Source organism: Yarrowia lipolytica, chromosome 1B (assembly GCF_001761485.1).
Source record: "Yarrowia lipolytica chromosome 1B, complete sequence".
NCBI lineage: Eukaryota > Fungi > Ascomycota > Dipodascomycetes > Dipodascales > Yarrowia > Yarrowia lipolytica.
The window spans coordinates 415,285-439,556 of NC_090771.1; the positions used below are offsets into that span (position 1 = coordinate 415,285).

General features: G+C 50.5%; 9 protein-coding genes across 9 annotated transcripts; 5 read left to right on the forward strand and 4 right to left on the reverse strand.

Moving 5' to 3' along the window:
* Positions 1–45: 45 nt before the first annotated feature.
* YALI1_B04200g (uncharacterized protein) lies at positions 46–5,272 on the reverse strand (the record flags this gene model as incomplete). The annotated part of the gene is made up of 2 exons (XM_500436.3): positions 46–4,808; positions 5,074–5,272. 2 exons carry the CDS (start codon positions 5,270–5,272, stop codon positions 46–48), a joined length of 4,962 nt encoding a protein of 1,653 aa, XP_500436.3.
* Positions 5,273–6,001: 729 nt separating this feature from the next.
* Positions 6,002–7,300, forward strand: YALI1_B04212g (uncharacterized protein; the record flags this gene model as incomplete). The annotated part of the gene is made up of 1 exon (XM_500437.3): positions 6,002–7,300. One exon carries the CDS (start codon positions 6,002–6,004, stop codon positions 7,298–7,300), a length of 1,299 nt encoding a protein of 432 aa, XP_500437.1.
* A 215-nt stretch (positions 7,301–7,515) lies between these two features.
* YALI1_B04228g (uncharacterized protein) lies at positions 7,516–8,882 on the forward strand (the record flags this gene model as incomplete). Its single annotated transcript, XM_068281959.1, has 2 exons — positions 7,516–7,740; positions 7,968–8,882. 2 exons carry the CDS (start codon positions 7,516–7,518, stop codon positions 8,880–8,882), a joined length of 1,140 nt encoding a protein of 379 aa, XP_068138060.1.
* Positions 8,883–9,553: 671 nt separating this feature from the next.
* Positions 9,554–11,071, forward strand: YALI1_B04248g (uncharacterized protein; the record flags this gene model as incomplete). The annotated part of the gene is made up of 1 exon (XM_500439.3): positions 9,554–11,071. The coding sequence occupies one exon, from the start codon at positions 9,554–9,556 to the stop codon at positions 11,069–11,071; it is 1,518 nt and encodes a 505-aa protein (XP_500439.3).
* Positions 11,072–12,144: 1,073 nt separating this feature from the next.
* Positions 12,145–14,808, forward strand: YALI1_B04274g (uncharacterized protein; the record flags this gene model as incomplete). The annotated part of the gene is made up of 1 exon (XM_500440.3): positions 12,145–14,808. The coding sequence occupies one exon, from the start codon at positions 12,145–12,147 to the stop codon at positions 14,806–14,808; it is 2,664 nt and encodes an 887-aa protein (XP_500440.3).
* Positions 14,809–15,252: 444 nt separating this feature from the next.
* YALI1_B04309g (uncharacterized protein) lies at positions 15,253–15,858 on the reverse strand (the record flags this gene model as incomplete). The annotated part of the gene is made up of 2 exons (XM_500441.3): positions 15,253–15,660; positions 15,751–15,858. The coding sequence occupies 2 exons, from the start codon at positions 15,856–15,858 to the stop codon at positions 15,253–15,255; spliced, it is 516 nt and encodes a 171-aa protein (XP_500441.1).
* A 1,017-nt stretch (positions 15,859–16,875) lies between these two features.
* On the forward strand, positions 16,876–19,815 carry YALI1_B04321g (uncharacterized protein; the record flags this gene model as incomplete). Its single annotated transcript, XM_500442.3, has 1 exon — positions 16,876–19,815. One exon carries the CDS (start codon positions 16,876–16,878, stop codon positions 19,813–19,815), a length of 2,940 nt encoding a protein of 979 aa, XP_500442.3.
* Positions 19,816–20,103: 288 nt separating this feature from the next.
* Positions 20,104–21,777, reverse strand: YALI1_B04370g (uncharacterized protein; the record flags this gene model as incomplete). Its single annotated transcript, XM_500443.3, has 1 exon — positions 20,104–21,777. One exon carries the CDS (start codon positions 21,775–21,777, stop codon positions 20,104–20,106), a length of 1,674 nt encoding a protein of 557 aa, XP_500443.3.
* Positions 21,778–22,179: 402 nt separating this feature from the next.
* Positions 22,180–23,865, reverse strand: YALI1_B04391g (uncharacterized protein; the record flags this gene model as incomplete). The annotated part of the gene is made up of 1 exon (XM_066094127.2): positions 22,180–23,865. One exon carries the CDS (start codon positions 23,863–23,865, stop codon positions 22,180–22,182), a length of 1,686 nt encoding a protein of 561 aa, XP_065950199.2.
* Between the last annotated feature and the right edge of the window lie 407 nt (positions 23,866–24,272).

Below are 24,272 nucleotides of genomic sequence, written 5' to 3' on the forward strand. Positions count from 1 at the left end.
CTCAGCTTGGGTTAATCAATAATAAATGTATAATTATGTGTGTGTCTATTTGAAAGCATCAGTGAGAGTAACCAACACCGTTAACAGCTTGGCAGCATCAACAAGACTGTCGGTGCCAATCAGCGGCTTCTTCTTGCCGCTCTTCTTTTCCAAGTCATCCTCCTTGTACTGAGACTTGTTGAGTACGTCCTTTTTGAACAGAGCCACCACTAGATGGCGTCTGTCTCGCAGAATGGTGCCAACCCGCTCAATAGTCACATGGTTTTCCGATCCCATGGAAAGAACAATGGCTGTAAGCAGACGCAGAACAGGAGTCAGGATCTGGTAGTACAGCTCTACGGGGTCCACCGTCTTGTCCTTCTTGGCCTCCTTAGTAGCCAGCTGGATGCCAACGTCAGGGTCAGTGTTGAGGAAAAGACACTCATGAAGGGTCTGAAAAATGCCACATTGCACGACCTGGAAGGCTCCAGTTCGAGTCTGCGCAATCTCAAGCAGGAAAAACATGACTGCTCGGAAAGCTGTAACCTCAGACATGATCTTGTCGAGAGGCAACTGCTCAGAAGTGGAATGAATCAGCTGGTCGGTAGTCTTCAGGCTTCGAACCAGCAACAATAGCAGGTTGTATCGAACCAGACAGTCCAGGACGAAGGGAGATTCAGTTCTGGTACACAGGGAGGCCAAAGACTCTAGGAACATGAGAGCCAATGTTCTCTGGTGTGTGGTTCCGGAAATGGCGTCGGAACAAACAGTCTCAAGCAACTTGTCTCCCGAAGTACGCACCACCTGGTAGTTTTGTTTCAACAGAGAAGGGTTTGAGGCCGCCGACTCAAGGTACTTGTGGCAGATGATGTACAGGTCGGAACGGAGTGTGGGGGTGGAAACCGGCGTTCTGATGGCTCCAATGCAGGCTCTGAACAGAGCGTGGGATCTGTCTCGACCAGCAGAGGAGTTCATCGCCTCAATGTCTCGTCTGTACATTTCAAACAGAGAGCAGAGGAGAGATGCTAAAACCTCAGCAAAGTCCGAGTCAGAAGAAGCGTAGTATCCGAGCTTGGGCACAATCTTCTGTAGAGCCTCCAGGATGAAAACAGACCGATCGGGAGCGTTCATCTCACAGTCGTTGAGCAAAATGAGAACCAACTGGCACCACGAGTTGAGGAAATCTAGCTGTCGCTGTCGCATTCGCCCACTAGCTCGCACGCCCATCTCAAATTCGAGAAGCTCGTCCATTTGGGCATCCAACATGGGGATCTCGTCCTCAGTAACGAAACCAGTCTTGGTCAGCTCATAAGCTCGAAGCTGGTAAAGCTTCGTCAGCAGACCGTAGATGTCAATCAGCTTGTCTTTGCCGAAAGTCTTGTCCACATACTCTCGGTTGATGGACGAGAAGAGTCCGAAATCAGGCTGGGTGCTGATCCGAGTGTCCCATTGGAACTCAAGAACATCCAGGAACGAAAGAGCAGTTGTGGAGATCTGAGAAGCAGCGTAGTGCCACTGGGGCTTCTTGTCAAGAGTCACCAGGGAGTCCAGGTACCGCTTTACGACAGACAACGAACCCTTGACAGCAGAAGCGTGGACCTCCATACTAAAGTACTCGAAGAGAGCAGTTCTGTGGTGGAAGAAAGAAGAGAAAGCTGCAGGAGCAGGACTCATGATAAAATGTTTCTTCATGTCGAGCACCTGTCCGTTCCAGAGAGTCTGTCTGTCGGTGACAGGCTCCTCAGCGAGAATCTGGGCGAAGAAGCCAAAGTCTCGCAAAATTCTTAACGTGATGGCAGCCGAGTTTTGGTTCCGACACAAATGCATCACGACCTTTGCGCATTCAGCAGCGAATTCAGCCGAGTCAAGGAAGACGTTGCAAGGGTCAATATTGGCAACAGACTGAGTGAGCTGAGAGAGAATGACCCCAAAGACGGAGTTTCGATTGGCAACACCATAAGTGCCGTTGTCGGCAGCCAGAGAGCCGTCTCCGTTGATTGCAAATCCGAGCAGGAAATGAGCAACGGTAGCATCAGCGGAATCACGGCCCAGGTTAGAAGAAATGAATTGCAGAATCGACAGCTTGAGCTCCAGACCGGTAGCCTTGTGATGCTCGTGCTCGTAGTCGTCGAAGGGTCGCTCGAGTTGTTCCACAATGCCAGACTTGATCTTCTGGGCGTCAGAGTATGTCTTGAATGCTCGCAGCAGACGGTTCTGGGGCTCCAGGCTCGTGGCGATTCGTCCATCGTTGTCGTTGAACAGGGACGATTGAGAAACTCGAGACAGAATGCTGAAAGAGGTAGCAGCAATGCCAGCATTGGCAGACGCCATGTGATGGGCTAGATGGGGAATGACAGTCATCCGGAAGAGAATGGCCTCCTCGAACGAATGTACACTCATGTTGCTGATGATCTGGTCGTTCTTCTTGCTCATCTCCTGCAGAACAGGCAGCATGTTGTCGATGAAGTTTTCCTCCATGCTGAACACCAGATCGACAATAGCCAGAGCACATGCAGTTCGCTCAATCTCGTACCGAGCAAGGTTAGAAGACATATCAGCTGACGTCTCACACAGACCCAGAATAATGGTGTACAGCTTTTCGTTGAAAATCAAAGCCATGGCCAGAGGACAAGGATGAGCAATGAGGTATTGCTTGAATGTCAGGTCGTTGTCCATAATCTTGTCAAGAGACACACCAGCCGCTGCGGCAAGTCTGATTGTGTCGGGGTTGAAGAGTCTGAGACAACTCTTTGCGAAGTTGAAACAAGTGATTTGCAGGATCATTTTTTGACTCTCTTCTAGTTGAGCGACGGAAGAGTAGTAGAGAATATCCTCCAGCATGTAGTTAACATACACCCAGACGCCAGGGAATCTGTAGTTGGCACCCAGCTCGAATGGGAAAGGAAGAGCAGGCACAATAGGATCTCCACCAATATCGACGACAGGGTACATGAGCCGTTCAACGAGCTTGGAGAATCCAACAGCACTCTGAAGATCGGTGATGAGACCCTGAAGTCGCTCACGGGGAGACAAGTTGTTGTTGAGGATTCGTCCATCGGCTGTGTAGTAAACAGACTGAAAAGCCCAGGCGTCCAGACGAGTCCAGAGGAGTCGCTTGACCTCCAGAGGGGCATCAACTGCTAGACCGGACAGAGCTTCCAGGACAATTCCAGTTACTCCAGTCTCAACTGTCAGCAATCCAAACACTCGATCTACCAAGCCGGCCTCGAAAAGGTATTCTCTTGCCTCAGGGGAGTATGCCAGCACCTGCGAAACCAAGTGCATGTATGCCTCAATCATCATCGTGGCCTGTCTGTCTAGCACAGGGGCAGCGACTTGAACCAGCGCATTGGGCATTGTGGTGGTTCCACGCTCAGGAACCTGGGGGGAAAGAGCATCGACGTAGAAGTCGAAAGCGTCCAGAACCTGATGCCAAGTGAGTCTAGGGTTTCTGGTTTTGGGCAACTCAGCAGCCAAAAATCGGTGGGCGTTGGATGCACATTCGGGACCAGTAGATAGAGAAGCCAGCATGTTTGTGGCAGTAGCAGCCATGAGAGGAGAGTCGGCGAAATGAGAAGCCCAATCCACAAAACCGTACAGATCACTCTCGCCATCAACCCAGTAATCCAAAGCAGCATCAGGGTGGCCATCGTAAAGATTTGACACCATCATGTAGAACCGTTCCAGATCACGTCCCACATCGTCTTGAAGCTGAAGGTCGGGATCAGATACGGCCTCGTTGGCCAGGAAAGTGTCTTCTTCGGACTGTTTCATCTGCTTGAGCAAGTCGGGAAGATGTGAAATGAACGTGCTAATGAACCACTGCATCTGACGGGTCCAGAGTACCTCGAAATCAGCCGACAGTCGTCGCAGAAACTTGAACTCGGGCACTCGCTGCTGTAGAGCAGGCCGCATATCGTAGAACACGTTTCGGACGTTGAATGCAGCAGTGTCAGTTGCCAATGCGTATCCAAACTCCAGAGCACCCTCGTCGATAGCCTCTCGACAGACATCGAGGATGTCGCGTGTGAAGTTCACTTGAGAACTGAGACCTTCGTCTGAACGTGCCAGGGCAGCTAATCCTGCAAGAAATGCAAGCTGGATGAACCGCTGGAATGTAGGAATGCCCCACTCAATTGACTTGCTGAACAGGTCGCTTCGGAGCTTGAGAGTGTCGCCAACAGAGAGTCGCTGGATATTGTCGGCTTCAATCAGACCGAAGACGGACAGCAAAGCAGGCACGTGATGCAAAAGCAGGGTGTTATATGCTCGAAGCGAAGAAGCAGCGGTAATCAGCTTCTTAATGGAGTCGAAATCGAGCTTCTCGGACAGAATCAACACAGTGATGGTTTGGCCCAGATCCTCATGTTCCTGCAGAATGAAGTCCCGCCGCAGTTTGAGTGTCGCCTCGAACTTAGGGTCCTGGTTTCGGCCCAGAAAGACTCCCTGCTTCTCCTTTTCGTCCAGATCCTTCAGAGCATTTACATCCTTGGACATGTTGTCGACGCACTTGTCGAACACTTCCTTGTGGGGTCCAATAACAGCTGCGATCTTCTTGAGCTCGCTAATCAATTCGGGCTTATCCTTCTCCTCATGAATCCAAAAATATAGGAAACGAACTGTGTCGAGTATACGTTGTCGACGTGTGTAGTAGGCGTAGATTGCAGCTTCACTGAGAGACATGTCGGAGCCTTGTCGAGAAGAGATGGCGTACTCGACGAGCTCTGCAGCAGCTGCTTCGTTTAGTTGAAGCTCATCTGCGATGAGAAGCGTTCCCTCGATAAACTCAGGAGAGAGTTGACGTTCATCGTCTCCAAATGTGTATTTTCCTGAGTTAGTAGGGTGTCATGGCAACCTTTGCCGGGAGTCATGTTCTCCATCACAGCGCGAATAAGATAGCAGCTGGTACAGATAAAGCAGTCCGAGGGATCTGATCAAGGAGACGCCGCACAGCAACGTGTCATGGACCCGGTTCCATGTCCTGATTGGTGACGAGCTTCCATCACCTCCCTTGTTACACCACCCAATCCCGCCAATCACGCGCCGAATTTTTCCGCCATCTGGAACCACAGTCGTCGTTCCTGCAATACTCACCCTTCTGGATAGTCTCCCGATCAGAAGCACTCTGTTTCGGATTGTCCAGAGACATCTTAAAGTCATCCTTCAGGTACGAGACCTCGTTCAGCATCTTCCGAAGGTTGTTGGCGTCCACATCGTCGTCGTGGAGCTCCTTGGACAGTGTCTGCATCGTGTCCCGCAGCCGATCAAACAGCTCCAGAGACCACGTAAGCATTGTTGATGTTTTTTTTGGTGATGCCACTGAAGATGTTTTGGATGTTGATAAAAGTTTGGAATGACATGCATGCACAAAGCTTAACCAATTCTGAACAGATTGTGATTACGGTGATAAAAGACGGAGAGGAGTGGATAATGTAACATTTGATAGCTTTGGTGACTTCTTGATGAGACATTGAATGGGAATGTGTAAAAAAATGTGCTTCGATTCATACAGAAATCCTCCCAAAAGAAGCTTGCTGTGTTTTACTTAAGTAGCTGTTAACTGTATTATTGAAGTTGTAGTTCACATTAGTTAGGCAATGGAGGAGAAGCCCTCTCTCGGTTGATGTGGGCCAATAGTGACAATTTTTCAGCAAGTTATTCTCACATCCATTTGATTGTACCAGAAACAAAATTGACTACATATTTGTTTGATAAATTCACATTCGAGAGACCAAAAGTTGTGGAGGTAGACCGAACCTAGATTCAGCAGGCCCCCAACTGGTCATTGGAGGCCCCCTTCTTCATCAATTGAAGAAAAAATCAGGGAAACGAGCTACATTATTGCAATTGTCTACTCTCAGGCAGTCTATTTCGGTCTGCTCACTTTCCATCCACCTACCACTATCATCCCACCATCTTCCGCACCGACACTGCCAAAGTTTCACTGTGCATAACCATACAGGCTTATCATCACACTTGGACATACAACTCATCTCTTCATACAGCTTCGTGTTCAACAAGAATGACTTTCAGTGAACCTCAGAAACGCATTTCTTCGGCCGCCGATGTCGACTCCTTCAAGCGATCTCAGCCTTACGCCACCATCATCTCGTTACTGGACAAGTACTCGTCTACAGTTCAAGAGCATCTTCTGCCCCCCAATGAAGACGAGCTAGCGGCCAGTTCCAAGGCTCTCGTCACTTTGTGTCGCAAACTCAGTGCTCTTATTGACGAAACGCCACCGCTGGAGGGCCCTCGGCGATTTGGAAACGTCGCTGTTAGAGACTGGCATGACAAGATGGAGGCCCAAACTACAGCTCTACTGACAGAGGCGTTCCCTAGCATCAACAAGGACTCGATTATCGAGCTACAATACTACCTCCACGGGGGAATGGGCTCGAAACAGCGTCTGGATTTTGGAACAGGCCATGAGCTCTCATTCATGGCATTTGTGGGGGGCCTTCAGAAACTGGGTCTCCTGGAAACAGATCTGCCTGCTCCAGACGTGCTCTTCATCTTTGAGACATACTTTGTGCTTGTCAGAAAACTTATCATGACATACTCTCTGGAACCTGCTGGATCTCACGGAGTTTGGGGTTTGGATGACCACTCCCATCTCCCTTACATTCTTGGATCGGCTCAGAAGGTGTCACGATCAGTAACTGCATCTACCCTTCTGGTTCCCACAAAGTACGATAAAGAGTGTCCCCCTTCGAGTGTCATGAATCCTCGAATCGTCCAGCAGCAAAAGACTACCAACCTGTACTTTGCAGCTATTGCCTTCATTTACGATATCAAGTCTGGCCCCTTCTATGAGCACTCCCCCATCCTCTACGATATTTCTGGAATTGCCACCTGGGCTAAGATCCACTCAGGAATGATCAAAATGTACATTGCAGAAGTTCTGGGAAAGTTCCCTGTTGTCCAGCACTTTTACTTTGGTTCAGAGCTATATCCCTGGAAGGATACTGAAGGTAACGACCTGCCCTACTCCAAGGTGGAGGACGAAGAGCCCGTCAAGCCCAAGCTTCCCCTTGGATTCAAGTCCAAGAAGGAACCGCAGACTACTCCTCATGCTCGTTTGCCACTTATGGGCCCAAGAGGTATGCCAATGGAGACTGTGGAGCGTCTAGCTCGTCGAGACGGTCAGCGTGCAGCGAGAGAGAAGGAGGAGAGAGAGGACAGGGCTAGTGGGGGTGCTTCTGGCACTACTGGAGCTCCTGGTGCAACTGCATTGCCTCCCACCAGAGCTCCGGGCTCAAGTGTTCCTGGAGGAGATGCACCAGGCATGGCCCCCACGAAAGCTCCTTGGGCTAAATAGGAAGATGAAATGCATCAATAGTGTCCATGTCGTCACTACAGTAGTTACAGTATTGTAATTATACTGTACTTGTACTATAGTGTATGTCATACAGTGCCCCACCTTAACAGACAGGTGACTCGTATGGAAGTCTAAAAATCCACCTTATCTTTACTGTATATATAAGTGACAGTCCCTTCTTTGGTTTGAGCTGTTTGTACAAGTACACCCAACTTATGACGCGCATGTTATTTCTTCTTCCAGTACTGCTGCTACTTCAGCTAGCACAGGCCCGCAACATGATCTTGCAGCTCAAAAACGAGACGCATCTCTCCGACTTCTTCACCCTGAATCCGCACTTTCTGGCTCATTTCGACAAGTACCACAGTTTCGGCAACTTCCAGGCTCTTGCCGGGGACATCCCCAGTTCTCTGGTCTACGCCCTTGCCAAGAACTTGATGGTGAGTGATACCTTTTGATACCCCTTCGGATGTGGTGTTGTGTAACACAGACTATGTGATGTGATACTTGAGATTACTAGAGATTGAGCAGATGTGATATCGAGATGTCTATCAACGTGTATACTCTAAGGCTGATGCAGCAGTTTGTAACATACAAACTATCACTGCTACGTACGAGTATAACCAAGTTGTCCCCTCTATCAATAACCTGTCAGTCACTAACACAGATCAAAGATTGGACCTTCGACATCGATGTCAAGATTTACGACGTTCAGGCCAACGCTCCTCGCCACCTTGCCCGAACATCCAACCTCGAGCCCATCAGCGCCTTCGGTCCCCAGGACTTTGTCCACGACCCTTCCGACGGAAGCGGCGTCGACATCTACATTCTAGATACTGGAGTGCGTCATCAGCACATTGAATTTGAGAACCGAGGCAAACCAGGTCGAGACTTCACCGGCGAGGGCATGGGTGATCAAAACGGCCATGGCACCCATGTTGCCGGCCTAGCTGCGTCTAAGACCTACGGTATAGCGAAAAAGGCCAACATCATTGATGTCAAGGTCACTGGAGAGGACGGTATGGGAGCCCTCTCATCTGTACTCGCCGGTTTGGAGTGGGCCGCGGCTGAGATCCATCGGAACGGCCGTCCCGCGGTTATCAACATGAGTTTGGGAGCACCTAAGAACTCGGTGTTCAACGCTGCGGTCGAGGCTGCGATCGACTCTGGCATTCCTGTGGTGGTGGCTGCAGGCAACACCAACACCCCTGCGTGTCTGGACTCGCCTGCTAGTGCTAACGGGGTTCTGACCGTCGGGGCGTTTGACGACAGGACGGACACGATTGCCAGCTTCTCCAACTGGGGCCAGTGTGTGGACATTTTTGCGCCCGGCGTAGAGGTGATTTCGCTGTCGAACCAGAACAATCGGGGCACAGTGGCTCAGTCTGGCTCGTCCATGTCGGCTCCACTTGCCGCAGGGTTAGTGGCATATTACCTTGGCATGGGAGACGAGCCCCACAAGGCCATGACACGAATACGAGACTGGGCCAACATGAACCGGCTGAGTCGTCGGGGCATGATGTTCAAGCCGTTTACGCCCAACAAGATTCTGTTCAATTTGGCCGGAGAGCCACTATGGTGACATCTAGTGGTAAAAATATCTGACTTACTTCCGTATTATTAGTCAGGTATTTAAGGTTGATGACGACGCAGCAAGTTGCAGTGGAAGTCTATGTGTATTACCGAGGGGGGCGAGGAGGAACGGTGAGTGGGAGGTGGGAGGGTGAGCGAAATTGTGCTATTGGGAGGTATAATAAATGGAGGTGACATGAGCAAGCAGGCCGACGAAGAGAGGGCGGGGTGGGTAGCTAACGGTGTGGGCACGCGACAGGATTCACCATAGACGAGTAGCTGTAGATGATAGGCTGTATCGATTTCCAGAGGGGCGAGAAAAAGAAAATGGCCGATTAGCTAGCATCAACTTTTTCTACTTTCTAGTTTATTCTCCGCAATGACGTACAGTTCGAAATTCAGTTTGGTTTGGCTTGGTGTGATAATTCACTCTATCCAAGTCTGACTTTATCATCCACCTCACCTGAAAATAGACGAGTCGACCAGACCAGTGTTACTTCCAGGAACGATCAATCGACCGCGAGCATTTTTACGGACTACTTCGGGATTATTGACGGCCTTGACACGCGACTTTTGCACGAGACCTTTTTTTGCACACACGAACTTTGACCTTTTGGACCTCTCTCTCAACAGACTAGACACATCCGCACCCACTCATTCGCTACACGTTACGACACCACCATGATACGAGCGGACCGACACACGTACAAGGTGTTCAACCAGGAATTCACCATAGACAAGCGGTTCCAGGTGACCAAAGAGCTGGGCCATGGCGCGTACGGCATTGTGTGTGCAGCCAAGTACACTGGGACGCCTGATGGGCCTGGAGTTGCTATCAAGAAGGTGACCAACATTTTCTCGAAAAACATTCTGTGTAAGCGGGCGTTGCGGGAGCTCAAGCTACTGAACCACTTCCGGGGGCACAAGAACATCACCTGTCTGTACGATATGGACATTGTGGACACCAACAATTTCAACGAGCTGTATCTGTACGAAGAGCTCATGGAGTGCGATATGCATCAGATCATCCGGTCCGGCCAGCCTCTGACTGACGCCCATTACCAGTCGTTTGTTTACCAGATTCTCGCCGGTGTCAAGTACATTCATTCCGCCGATGTTCTCCATCGGGATCTTAAACCCGGCAATTTGCTGGTTAACGCCGACTGTGAGCTCAAGATTTGCGATTTCGGACTTGCGCGTGGATTCTCTTCCGACGACGAAAAGAATGCCGGTTTCCTGACAGAATACGTCGCCACCCGGTGGTACAGAGCCCCGGAGATCATGCTCTCTTTCCAGTCTTACACAAAGGCCATTGACATCTGGTCCGTGGGCTGCATTCTGGCCGAGCTTCTGGGAGGAAAGCCGCTGTTCAAGGGCAAGAACTACGTCGACCAGCTCAATCAAATTCTGCACTACCTCGGAACGCCCTCGGAGGAGACTCTCAAGCGAATCGGCAGTCCCAGAGCCCAGGAGTACGTTCGGGGTCTTCCCTTCATGCCCAAGATTCCCTTTTCCACGCTATTCCCCACCGCCAACCCCGAGGCTCTGGATCTGCTGGAGAAAATGCTTGCCTTCGATCCTGCGGAGCGAGTGACGGTTGAGGAGGCTCTTGAGCACCCCTACCTGAAGATCTGGCACGATCCCCGAGATGAGCCTGTGTGTCCCACTCCGTTCGACTTCTCGTTCGAGGAGGTCAATGACATGGAGGCAATGAAGCAGATGATTCTGGACGAGGTTGTGGACTTCCGGGCCATGGTTCGAAAGCCTGTCGATGAGCAGACACGAATCAGAGACGAGCAGATCGAGGAGCAGCGGAGAGAGGAGGAGAAGCAGGAGGTGGAGAGACAACAGAAGGAGGCTGAACGTCAGAAGCAACACCAGCAGGAAGCTGAGAGACAGCAACACCAGCAGCAGCAACATCACCCTCAACAGCAGGACTCTCCATCCACCCTGTCGGGCTTCTCGGACTCGGACCAGTCTGCTAACCCCCACTTTTACGAGTACGCCGGCTTTGGAGTCGGCTCACAGACCTCGGACATGGGCCAGCCACCCGTCATTCAGCGAAAGGACTCTCTGGGTATCCCCGAGGAGGACTTCAAGTACCAGGACCCGCCACCAAAGCCCCAGGAGTCCGGACGCCAGGGAGATGGCGACCTGGAGCTCGAGCTGGAGTACGGCTTGGATGGATGGAGAAGTTGATTTTGGTGAAAAGACGTTTGGATATTTTAATGGTAGGGGCAGGCAGGATATGATACTTATAGAGTGTAATATAATGGCATGATGAGACGACATGGGGGAGGTAGATTGGAAGATGGGATGCCTTGTTTCTCGCACAGACGGTCTTTATGTGTTAATATTAAACAGCTACGAGTGCTGATGAGAGAGTACGAAATGCGGTGTTCGAAAGGGGTCACTGATCTATTGCACTGCTGGAGAGCGGATATCGCAGAGGTTAAGAAGACATACTGTGTTGACCAAGGAGAGGCTCCAAGAGGGGGCTGGTTGTGGCCGTCCCTTTACAAGTACTGTATGTACAGTACATCATGTATATTAATAATAGTGGTGGTACCCGGTCAGCACAATAGTGACCTACATACTCTGGTGTCAGTTCAATCTTCTGCTTCCTCTTTCAGTGACTGTTTTCTCGGTATATATTGTACTTGTACTTCAAGGCCGTGTGGACCTGTTCTACAGTAAGTGCGAATACTCCATGTCTATCAAGCCGTCTTTTTTGTTTTTTCTGTCTTTTTTCACCACCATGCTGAATCTCATACAAAGTACGTTAATTATACACAGTACGATCTGAGATGGAGCTGAAGCCATGAGATTTGATCAAAGAAAATGTTTGAACTGTTAGAAGCAGATCGAGCGATTTGATTCCGTCATTAATCTTCTGTTTCTCAGTATTCACGTCCATCCATTCGTTAATGATTCCATCATCTTCATCTCTCGCGCACATCCACCCCCGCTGTTGCCACATCTGTCAGTCTACCTGCATGAAGCACGCGATGAAAAGGCGCTACGTATGTACTTGTACTTGTTATCAGATACTGCCTGTTTGGGACGTCTTAGAACCGCATAGGAGGGCGGAAAAGTGGAGGAGATATTTAGTGCATTAATATCGGCACAGATGTCATTGGGATACAATTACTTTTGGAGCACCCTCTTTCGTTTTCCTCTCAACTTTTTCACCATTACTTCCGACACGGCTCTATCAGCCTGCTCTTGACAATCTTTCATTCTACACCTCCACAACACACCTCCAAACCATAATGGGTGTCTACCGAACGGCTCTATCTCCACCACCACACAGCATGCAAGACATTGAAATGGACCATTCTAACGGTGGTAACGCGTCGGACGACTCGCCGCGGTCGTCGACGTCGTCGCTGTTTGAAAAACTGGATAGAATTAACACCGCCAAGCAGTATGAAGACTCAGCTGCCTCGAGCCTTCTGAGACGCGACCCTGCCAGCGAAAGAGACCTGGAAAGTGGCGCTCACATCAACCCCCGAGTGTCACAGAAGAGCAAAAAGTTCAAGAAATGGTTCATGCTCGCCGGTATGACTGCTATTACTGTCTGGGGTCTGTTTGTTCTCGCCCTGTTTGTCCAGTCTCTGACCCAGCCTGAGGCGTCCAAAGACGTTCAGACTGTCGTTCAGGGCTCGAAACCAAAGACTATCATTCCCGGTGACGGAGGCGACAACGCAAACTACGCCGGCAGCAACTTCAAGCTAGTGGTGACTCCCCAATCTGTCCGAACAGGCACTTTCCGACCCGAGTCCAAGTCTGTGCAGTGGATTCAGGCCGCTGACCTCGAGGGAGCATACCTCGTGCGTGACAGAAAGTACGTCGTGAAGACCTATGGTGAGGACGACAAGGAAATCGAAATCACAGACACCTCTGTCCACTATGGAGAACACAACCTGCGTATCGACGAGCTGTGGCTGAGACCTGATCTCAAAAAGGCATTGTTTGTGACCGAGCGAAAGAAGAACTACCGACATTCGTCGTTTGGAAACTACTGGATTCTCGACGTTGAGAGCAAGGAAGTCAAGCCTCTTCTCAAGGGAGACGATAAGGCTCGAATTGCAGTCGCTTCCTGGGCTCCTAACGGAAAGGCCATTGCTTTAGTGTACGAGAATAACGTCTATGTGACTCATGTTGACAAGTACGAGACCGTCCAGGTGACCGACGATGGATCTGAACAGATCTTCAACGGTAGACCTGATTGGGTGTACGAAGAAGAGGTTCTTTCAGGTGACAATGCTCTCTGGTGGTCTCCTGATGGCCAGCATCTTGCTTTCCTTCGTTCTGACGATACCAAGGTTCAGGAGTTCACCATCCCTTACTACGTTCAGGACCCCAAGCCCCAGGCTTACCCCGAGTACCGATCTATCAAGTATCCCAAGCCCGGATCTCCCAACCCTGACGTCCAGATGGCTTTCTACAACGTTGAGGAGGATGCCACCACTTTCATCAACGAGCCTCTGGCTCAAGACGATATCATTTCTGACGTGACTTGGTCCCAGACTGGTGTTGCTCTTATTCGAGCCTCTGACCGAGAAGCCGACGTTCTCAAGATTGTACATGTGGACTCTTCCAAGGGTTACGCTGCCAAGATTCTGCGAGAGAACAATGTCAAGGAGCTGGATGGAGGATGGGTCGAGACTGTTCGATCGTCCAAAATCATTCCCCAGAACGAGTCTCTCGGCCTCTTGGAGGAAGGATACATTGATACAGTAATTTCTGAGGGTCGAAACCACCTTGCTTACTTTGTTTTCGGTGAGCCTAAGCCCAGGACCATGCTCACTTCTGGTGACTGGGAAGTCGTCAATGCTCCTTCTTCTTACGATGCGTCTACTGGTACTGTTTATTTCCTGTCTACTCAGAAGGACCCTACTGAACGACACCTCTACTCTGTCAAGATTGACGGTAGCGATCTCAAACCTGTCACTAACACCACTGAGGATGCTTACTACGGAGTCTCTTTCTCTGAGGACGCTCGGTTTGCTCTTCTGAGCTACAACGGCCCTGAAGTCCCCTATCAGAAGATTATTGATCTGCATTCCGCTTCTCCTCTTGACGCCCCCAAGGTTGTCAAGAACGAGTTCCTACAGACCACCCTCGACTCTTACGCTCTCCCAACCTCTCACTTTGCTCAGATCAACGTCGGTACCGAAGAGAAGCCCATTCTGGCTAACTCTGTGGAGATCCGACCTCCCAACTTTGACGAGAAGAAGGTCTACCCCGTTCTGTTCTTTGTTTACGGCGGCCCCGGTTCCCAGATGGTCACCAAGACGTTCAACATTGACTTCCAGAAGAGCGTCGCTGCTTCTCTGGATTACGTTGTGGTCACTGTTGACGGCCGAGGAACCGGTTACATGGGCCGTGAGTTCCTGTCTGTGGTTCGAGACGACATTGGACGGCGAGAGGCCGCTGACCAGATTGCTGCTGCTAAGCTCTGGGCCCAGAAAGACTATGTTGACGCCAACCACATGGCTATTTGGGGCTGGTCCTACGGAGGCTACTGCACTCTTAAGACTTTGGAGGCTGATGCAGGCGAGACTTTCCGATTTGGAATGGCTGTTGCTCCCGTGACCGACTGGCGGTTCTACGACTCAGTTTATACTGAGCGATACATGCATACTCCTCAGCACAACAAGAAGGGCTACGAACAGACAGCTGTGCATAATATGACTGCTCTGGGGGCCAACGAGCGGTTCCTGGTCATGCATGGTTCTGGAGACGACAATGTGCACATGCAGAACACTCTGTCTCTGATTGACAACCTGGATCTCGCTGGAATCGAGAACTACGATATGCACATTTACCCCGACTCGGATCATAGCATTTATTTCCACAACGCCCAGGCCATGGTCTACGACCGTCTCTACACTTGGATCCAGCGTGCTTTTAACGACGAGTTTAGTTAGACGGAGGATTATTAACGAATATAATGAAATTATAACGCAAGAATATTCTGTAAGCTGACAAGACATGTATGATGGGAGTGTATGATCTTCACTTATCTAGCGGTTACTGTCAAGATATTCTGATGTTTGTACTGTATCTACTGTACATACTGCTTGTACCAGGACGGCAGAAATGTTATAAAGATGGTATACATAGTGGAAAGCAGAGGCTCTCCAGTTCATGACTGGTGTTGTGCTACAGTATGTACTAGGCATACATATCAAACTAGTACCTCACGTGATATGAGCACTGTGTATTGAATAAATACCCCACACACTCGGACTCATCACCCATGCCCGGCTTCCCCTGGTGTGTGGATATGCTGTCAGTTCACGTAGCTTACCTCGCGTGACTGACTAACAGGATACTTGGTGCCTTTGGCAGTGCCGTTGATTACCAGCTGTCTACGGTCTGGAAGTAGCGACAGTACCGCAAGCCTTGCATGTTCGCTTTTCAATGTCACCGTCAAAATCAAGAATGGCCTCCTTAATCTGGGTGCCGAGATCGACGAGCTGGAACGAGTTCTCAAACACAATCTCTCGGCACTTTTCGTTAGGACAGTACCATCGCAGAGCGTCCTTCATGCCCTCGGGACGGTCCTGTTCAACCACAACACCAATGGTGTCGGCATATCGAACGGGGTTGTGGGGCACGTTGGCGGGGAGCAGGAAGATATCGCCCTCGTTGATAGTGATATCTCTGAACTCTCCATCGTCCACCACCTTGAGAGTCATGTGGCCCTTCTTCTGGTGGAACCATTCAGGGGTCTGGTTGATGTGGTAGTCAGTTCGAGCATTAGGTCCTCCAACGATCTGTGTTAGTTGATTGGGCAATGGCAAATCACAATAGTTGTGAATCATCTTCCCCAGCTGGATCATTGACTCATGTCATAAATCACTCACCATAACAGTGTAGCCTCCTCGCTGGATACAAAAGTTGTTAACCGGAGGCTTCAGCAGGTGCTGGTTCTCCTCGAGCCACTTGGGCAGATTGATTGGTTCCTGGAGCATGGGTGACGAGTGGTGAGATGTACTGGAAAAGAAGAGCTCACGCCATATTCTATATGCCATGTATGTGGGGCGAATAAACTCAGACAATCATGTGGGGGTGGAGGGAGTATATCTTAGTGTTGAGGAGATGATTGAGAAACTGGACTATGTAGATGGGATTTTCTTGCCTGAAATATTCATTTGACGGTTTCAAAATAAAAAATGGACCCCTTCTCGCCCCAAAATCAGCTTTCGGAGTTATGTTAATCTCCGTAAGCATGCAGGATTCATATGCACTTAATCAGTAGAGACCCTTGATTATGTTAACCAAGTCTGCGGTAGACCAGCAGGTGGGCAGACAAGAGTTGGATTTGTTAATGAGGTTTTAGAAGGTGCGGCAAAGTAGTGATAGCCACTGGCTGACACTTGTGAGCTAAAGTGGCCATGTATGGGGTCAGATACACAGCCACTGTATCAAGTGTTACAGTACACGATGTTCTGGTAGCTGTCTATTCCAAAACACCTCCACACCTTCAAAGCTCTTCAATTGTGCGCTCTCATTTTAGCAATCGAATTGGTATGAGCTTTGGGCGCAGTTTATACGCTTTTGCGATGCTTTCGGTTTCTCTGGTCATGTAATCTGGTTGGATATGATGCAAAGAACGGCAACATGTACAGTATTCACCGATCCAAATCAAACACATCAGGATAACCACACCAGTTAGCTTATGTAATCATGATCCCAACAGAATCCCCAGCAGGGGTGCTTTGAGGCACAAGTCGACAAGTTGTCTTAAGATTACAAGAATATAAGTATCTCGATCCAGTCAAATCAGTCAAATCAGTTTAATCTCATTCTACCAACCCATTCAACTACACCACCGCCGCTCACGTCCCATCCACTCGTACCCACCTGCAAATCGAACTCGCGCCACCTCCCAATAACCTTCTTTAGGCTTCTCACAACCACATCCACATACAAGTAGACGTCATTGGAATTGCCACTGATCTCTTTACCACCCGACATCGATCTCAATCATGGCTGCCAAGGACGTGACTAATAAGCCGAGCGACAAGTCGGCTGAGAAGACCGTCGACAAGACCGCCCCCAACGACAAGAACAAAAAACCAGCCCGAAAGGATGAAGAGGAGCTGTCTGAGGAGGACGAGAAGCTCAAGTCGGAGCTGGAGATGCTGGTTGAGCGTCTGACCGAGAAGGACGAGTCTCTGTACGAGCCCTCGCTCGAGGCTCTCAAAAACTTCATTCGAACCTCGACCTCGTCCATGACCGCTGTGCCCAAGCCTCTCAAGTTTCTGCGGCCCCACTACCCCCAGCTTGCTGAGCTCTACGACACCTGGACCGATGCCAAACACAAGCAGCAGCTCGCAGACGTGCTTTCCGTCCTCGCAATGACCTACTCCGGCGACGGCAAGCGAGATGCACTCAAATTCCGACTCAAGTCGACCACCGACGATCTGGGATCTTGGGGACACGAGTATGTTCGCCACCTTGCTCTGGAAATCGGCCAGGAGTATCAATTGCAGCAGGTTGAGACCAGCGACGATGCCAAGGAGGGCGTAACTCTGGACACCCCCAATTCTGGTGTTGGATCGCTCACCGACGTACGAAACCTGGGCATCAAGCTGGTACCCTTTTTCCTCAAACACAACGCCGAAGCCGACGCCGTGGACTTGTTGCTGGAGATTGAGGCCGTCGAGCATCTACCTAAATTCGTTGACGAAACCACATACGCCCGTGTTTGCCATTACATGGTCGCCTGTGTGCCCCTGCTGGCACCCCCAGATGACGTGGCCTTCCTACACACCGCTTATGCTATCTACCTGGCCCACCGCCAGCTGACCCAGGCTCTGGCCCTGGCGATCCGTCTGGATGACATGGAGCTCATTAAATCGGTTATGGATGCTGCCAGTGGCGACGATTTGCTGCAGAAGCAGCTGGCGTTCATTCTAGCTCGACAAAAGTGCTACTTTGATGTGGCTGACGAGGGCGTACAGGAGTGCATGTCCAACGCCCTGCTGGCTGACCACTTCCGATACCTCACTAAGGAGCTCAACCTGCTGGAGCCAAAGGTTCCAGAAGACATCTACAAGAGCCACCTGGAGAACTCAAGAGACATCATCATGTCGGGGGCCTTTGACTCTGCCAAGCAGAACCTGGCTGCGTCGTTCGTCAATGCCTTTGTCAATTGTGCTTACTCGGCAGACCGTCTGCTGACCAATGGAGGTGCTGAGGATGATGGAGACGCTACTGCTGGAGGAGCATCTGGTGCCTGGATCTACAAGACCAAGCTCGCTGGAATGTACTCCACCACAGCCTCTCTGGGATCTCTGTTCCAGTGGGATCTCAGTCGAGGTCTGCAGCAACTCGACAAGTACGCCTACTCTTCCGAGCCCCAGATCAAGGCTGGAGCTCTTCTGGGTATGGGTATTGTCACTGCTGGTGTCTACGACGAGACAGACGCTGCTGTCGCTCTTCTTGCCGACCACATCACCGAGGAGCCCTCAGCTGAGAACAACAACGGCAACGCATACAACTTGAACCAGCTTTCTGCTGTGATGGGTCTGGGTGTTGCATACGCCGGATCTCGACGGACAGATCTTCTGGATATGCTCCTGCCTTTGGTTCAGGACACTGACACCTCCATGAAGACCTCTGCCATGGCTGCTCTTGCTCTGGGACACATCTTCGTCGGCTCTGCTAACGGAGACGTCGTTTCTGCTCTGTTGGGATCTCTGCTTGAGCGAGATGCCATCCAGCTGTCTGACAAGTGGGCCCGATTCATGGCTCTGGGTCTTGCTCTTTTGTTTATTGGCAAGTACGAGGAGATTGAGGAGGCAGTTGAGACTGTTCGAGCCATTGACCATCCTCTGGGCCGAATCTGCGAGACTCTCATCACTGTGTGTGCCTACGCCGGTACTGGTAACGTTCTGCAGATCCAGAAGTTGCTGCATGACTGTGTTGGAGAGAATGTTACTGAGGGAGAGGCTGACGGAGAAGGCGATGGTGAAGGTGAGGGTGCTGAGGGTGCTGTTGCTACCGCTGAGGGTGCTGAGGGTGCTGCGGATGCTGCTGACGCCATTGACGCTACCGCCGAAGCCGTCGCCGCCGAAGGAGAGGCTGCTGCTGATGCTACACAGGAGGTGGACTCGGAAGAGGCCTCTTCTCACCAGGCATACTCTGTTCTTGGTCTGGCCATTGTTGCAATGGGTGAGGAAATTGGCCAGGAGATGGTTCTCCGACACTTTGGTCATCTCATGCACTACGGCGATGCCCAGGTGAAGCGAGCTGTTCCTCTTGCCATGGGTCTGGTGTCTGCTTCCAACGCACAGATGCGTGTGTTTGACACCTTGTCGCGATACTCACATGACGCCGATATGGAGGTTGCTCTGAATTCCATCTTCTCCATGGGTCTGGTGGGAGCGGGAACTAACAACGCCCGTCTGGCCCAGCTGCTCCGACAGCTCGCCTCCTACTACTCTAAGGATCCCGACGGACTTTTCACCGTCCGAATCGCCCAGGGTCTGCTCTATCTGGGTAAGGGTACTCTTACTGTGTCTCCTTTCCATACCGATCGACAGATTCTGTCCAAGGTGTCTCTGGCATCGCTGGTTACCCTTCTGGTGACCATGATCGACCCCAAGTCGTTCATCCTAGCCGACAACCACTGGATGCTCTTCTGGCTCACTAACGCCATTCGTCCCCGCATGCTCATCACTCTGGACGAGAAGCTGGAGCCTATCAAGGTGCCCGTGCGAGTCGGACAGGCTGTGGATACAGTCGGTCAGGCCGGAAAGCCCAAGACCATCACCGGCTGGGTCACTCATAGCACTCCCGTGTTGCTGAGTCATGGCGAGCGAGCCGAGCTGGAGGACGACGAGTACATTCCTCTGGCCTCGTCTCTGGAGGGCGTTGTCATTCTCAAGAAGAACCCCGACAGAATGGATGAGAGCAGTTAGCATACTCTGATAGGTATGGAATGAATAAATGGAAATGAATAGTAGGATACAGCAATAAATGGCAGGAGCGTAGTAACGGATGTACAGCCGCGATTTGATCTATTCTAAAGTCAGTAATAGTTATTCAGATTCTATAGCGTAGCTACAGTACAAGTGACAGTACGACGATACTCTGAACTGTAGGTAATTTCAGATGATTATTCTATACATACATTCGTACCGTAGTAGTTTCGTGGTTCATCATAATCCATCGCTGACCACAGACAATAACAGGTTCGCTCACATCGTCTATTTGTTCTGTGTGATCGACTCCTCCATCTCCGCAACCAACTTCTTTCGGTCGTCCACTCTCTCCTTCTCCTCGATAGCCTTACCCTCCCATCTGCTCCAGATGAGCTGTTCACAAGAGTTGATGCTGGCTCTGGCCTTCTCAAAAACTGCAACAGAGAAGTCGCTGCAGAGAGCGTCCCAGGTCTTTTGCAGCTTGAAACATCCCCAGACAATACCAAAGGCTGCGATAGAGCCCATGTTGTAAAGAGAAAGGTCGTAGAGGTATACTCCAAGAGCAGGAATGATGACTGTAGGAAGCTGGATGCCGAGTACAACCTTCAGGAACTCGTGGTAAGCTCTCGAGTGCAGCTCAGACACCAGAGTGTCATCCAACTCCTCCAGCGTCTGGCCAATCACGTCGTCTGAGGGGCTGTCCCAATGTTCGACGGGAGAAAGTCCGTAGATGCCGTCGGTGAGAGGCTCGGGAGAGTTAGGAGTGGTGCAGGCAAAGCCGTCGATTCGGCCAAGCAGGTAGCACATGGATTGTCTTGAAGCAGGCAAGAATGCGTATTCGAGAGAATCTCGGGTGATTCCATCAACGTCGTCAATTCGCCAGTACAGCTTGTACCAGGGCAGTTCCGATTGTCGCCACTTGAGCAGCTGTTGTTTTAGCACCGTCTGGAGTTCCCGGTGGGCGTTTCGGGACCATTCTGACCGCAGAGTCTTGATAGTGTCCGCCTCGCCCTTCATAAGAGACTCCTTGGACACGTCAGAGGCACACAAATCCCGGCAGGTCTGGTAAATGCTGTATCGAAGAGCACGGTCGTGGTTGGCGGACATTCGCTTCATTGCTCGAGATAATTGCTCAAAATTGGACTTCTGCCACAGCTTGAGGTACTTGGGGGAGTTGGAAGGAGACTTTCTGAGCAGAGAAACGGCCTCAAAGGCCTCTTCGGAGTTGACTGTAAGTGTGGCACTGACAATAGCCACGAAGTCGTCCTCAGCCAGGTCTCGCAGGTTCACGGAGGGCCATGCCTTGAGACCCTCTCCTTCTCCGACATAGATGATCCAATGGCAATCTCGAATGTTATCGAGAGAATCCGCGAATGAAGTGGCCTCCATAATGTCCACATCTACCTCCTTTAGGAATGGCGAGGGCAAGCTCATGTCCCATCGCGAGTTTTGTGTGCCGTGGCCGGTGTATTTGCCAGGACTCAGAACGATATCCTTGGACGCAATTCTAGCCAGAAAAGCGTCGTACCACCTTTGGTCGGATGCCAGTGGGTCTGCCAGTAGAGCATTGAGAATGTTAGCGTCCTTGCGCTTCTTGACAGTCATATCTTGGGGACCCAGAGGCACAATACCGATTCTGGTTCTACCGACGGAATCAGCCAGAGAAACTCGGGCATGGAGAGAGTCCCGATCGGGAAATAGACCACGCACCTGACTGATGAGCTTGTTGGGGATTCGGGGCTCCATGGACACTTTTCCATCTACTTTGGCGGTTTCAGACGGTTCCAGTTTCACGTCATTTTCCGTACTGGTGGGACGGTTGAACAGATCGATTTCGGTGGTGCCGTAGACAGAGCCAGTGAGCACATGTGAGTCACGTGTTCCGGCGGTCGTGTACCGTCTCAGACCAACGCTGTGACGTCCTATTTGTCGTAGCATGGTGGTGAAATGGATGGTCATCTGCAACCTGTAACTTTGTGCTCTAATATTGCCTGTTGATGGATGCAATTGGTTATTTGGGCAGTCACGAAGAAGCTGTAAATGGGGAGTTGAGAATTTGGGGGCTTAATGGGTGTCTTACCTGGTGGTAATTAATTGATTCTTCGGGTTTTATTTCAAGTCTGACCGTCATTACCGAGTATTGATGGGATGTTTTTGCGTATTGTTTTCTAAACAAACTCCACAACTATAAGCTGCCTTACCTCAGTAATCCTAACTAAATTCATGAAAAGTGCAACTCAACTCCCATCTTGTTAATTCACGTCTCTGGGCTACAGTTGGAGACATAATTTTAAGTCATGTTAGCTATTTAGAACATCTATATGGTTCTTTTTGTTGTGACAGATACCGCACCGGTGCTGTCTAGTTCTCAGTTCTTCTGGAATGCCACCAGACGATGAAACCCATGGAGAATGCAATAAAGGCGATAAACGAACACGACGAAAACACGTAGGCAAGAGCGTGCTTGTAGACGTTTCGGATATCAATCTGAATCTCGGGAGCTAGGTGGTTAATAAATTCAACGTTCTTTCGGACCTTGAGTTGCAGCTCGGGGTCGGAAATGATTCCTGGAAGCTCAGAACGGAGACGCGATTGCAGAATGTGTGCAACTCCGTTGACTCCAAGCACCGATCCAAGTGATCTGAAGAGGTAGATGACTCCAATGGAAGAGGCTGAGTCAGCAGCTCCTGTTTGGCAACACAGTCCGATGAGTGTTGACACGAGAATTAGGCCCTGAGCAAGACCCTGGAAGGCAAGATTAACGGCCATGACGAGCTCCAGGGAAATTCCGTGGCTCTTGAGCACATTGGCCAAGGGAGTAGCCTCGTGGGGAGTTGAAGAGTTGATCAGCCGGGATAGAACGAAACAGGAGATTCCCACAGTAGTCAGACCGGCAAGAAAGACTCGAGGATATCGTTCCTTGGTGTTCTTCTTGAGAAGCTGGCCTGTGATAACGGATCCAGAGGATACTCCAATGGATAGAGGAATGAGTCGTACACCTGCTTGGGCAGCACTCTCCAGAAATACAACCTGGAGAAAGACAGGAGTGTAGTAGATAACTGAGAACTGAGTGATGGTTGTGAAAAAGACTGATGTAGTCAGCAAAGTGGGCTTCAGGTGTCCAAACACAGCCTTGGTCATGATAGGTTCAGGTGCAATCTTGATCTCGACGTACAAAAACACGGCCAGGAAAATGGCACTGGCCAGAGACATCATCTGGAGAGTTCCACTGTTGGAGAGTGTTCGAGTGTCGGTCTGCATGTTGATGACCAGCAACAGGAGGGTCAGGAAACAGACGATAGAGATGGATCCAAAGACATCAATTCGTTCCAGAGTAGATGCGTTAGAAACCTTTAGTTTCTTTGGTTTGATGTTAACGTACCGGAACACTAAGAAGGAAGAAAGAACCACAAAAGGAACCTGCAATGAAAACATGTATCTCCAGCCCAAGTGGTCAGCAATAAGTCCTCCTACAGGAGCTCCCAGCATAGCGCCCAGTCCAAAGTTGATATTGGCGTATCCCTGGAAGATGCCTCGTTCCTCGATAGTCACGATATCCGAAACGATGATTGAAGACATGGCTGCGAGTCCTCCTCCTCCCACGCCAGTGATAGCTCGGCCAACAATGAGCCAGTTGAAGTCGGGTGCGTATCCGCAGATGAGGTTTCCGAGTCCAAAGAAGAAGGAGGCGAACAACAGCATTGTCTTACGTCCAAACACGTCACTTAGCTTGCCGTACAGCGGCTGGAATGCGCAGTTGGTGAGCAGGTAGGCTGTGGCTACCCATGCAACGTTGTCAGATTCGTTCAGATCAGCTCCCACTCGGTTCAGAGTGCTAGCCACGATGGTACCGTCGATAGAGCACAGAAAGGCGCCGATGTAAAGTGCCGGCAGAATGGCCGACCGCTTGTACATCTGCTTGAGCTGGGCTGATGTCCATTTTGGTTCTCCGTCGTCCTGGAGAGGCGCTCCAGACTCGTTGGCCAACAGAGGCGTTTCTTCGGACATGGAGGTCGAGGATGAGGCGCAGGTAGAGTCGACCGTCATGGTTAAGTGGCACGAGAGGGCGGTCACGGTGTTTATAAGCGATGGGTTTTTTTTCGAGCGCTTGTTTGAGAATGGTAGCTTGGTTGGCTCTGGCTCCTCTGATAAACTTTCAACATGCAGACTTCATGTATTTGATTGCACTTGTTTAGCTCGTGTGACGGGGTCTCGAGGTGGGGTTCGAGGTGGATTTAGGGGATGCCGATGAGATTGGACCAACTGTTTTTTCAATCAAATCGGTCCTCATTTGACTGACATCTGTGGTTGTTATTTTGGAGATCTCAAATTTCACTTTTTGTCCCGCACCTCAAACTTTCATCTCGGAGTATACGTGAGTCTTATCCACCATCTCCGAGAGTCCCAAACAAGCATGTCAATGCGGGCTAGCGCAAGTCTATCGGAGTCCGTGG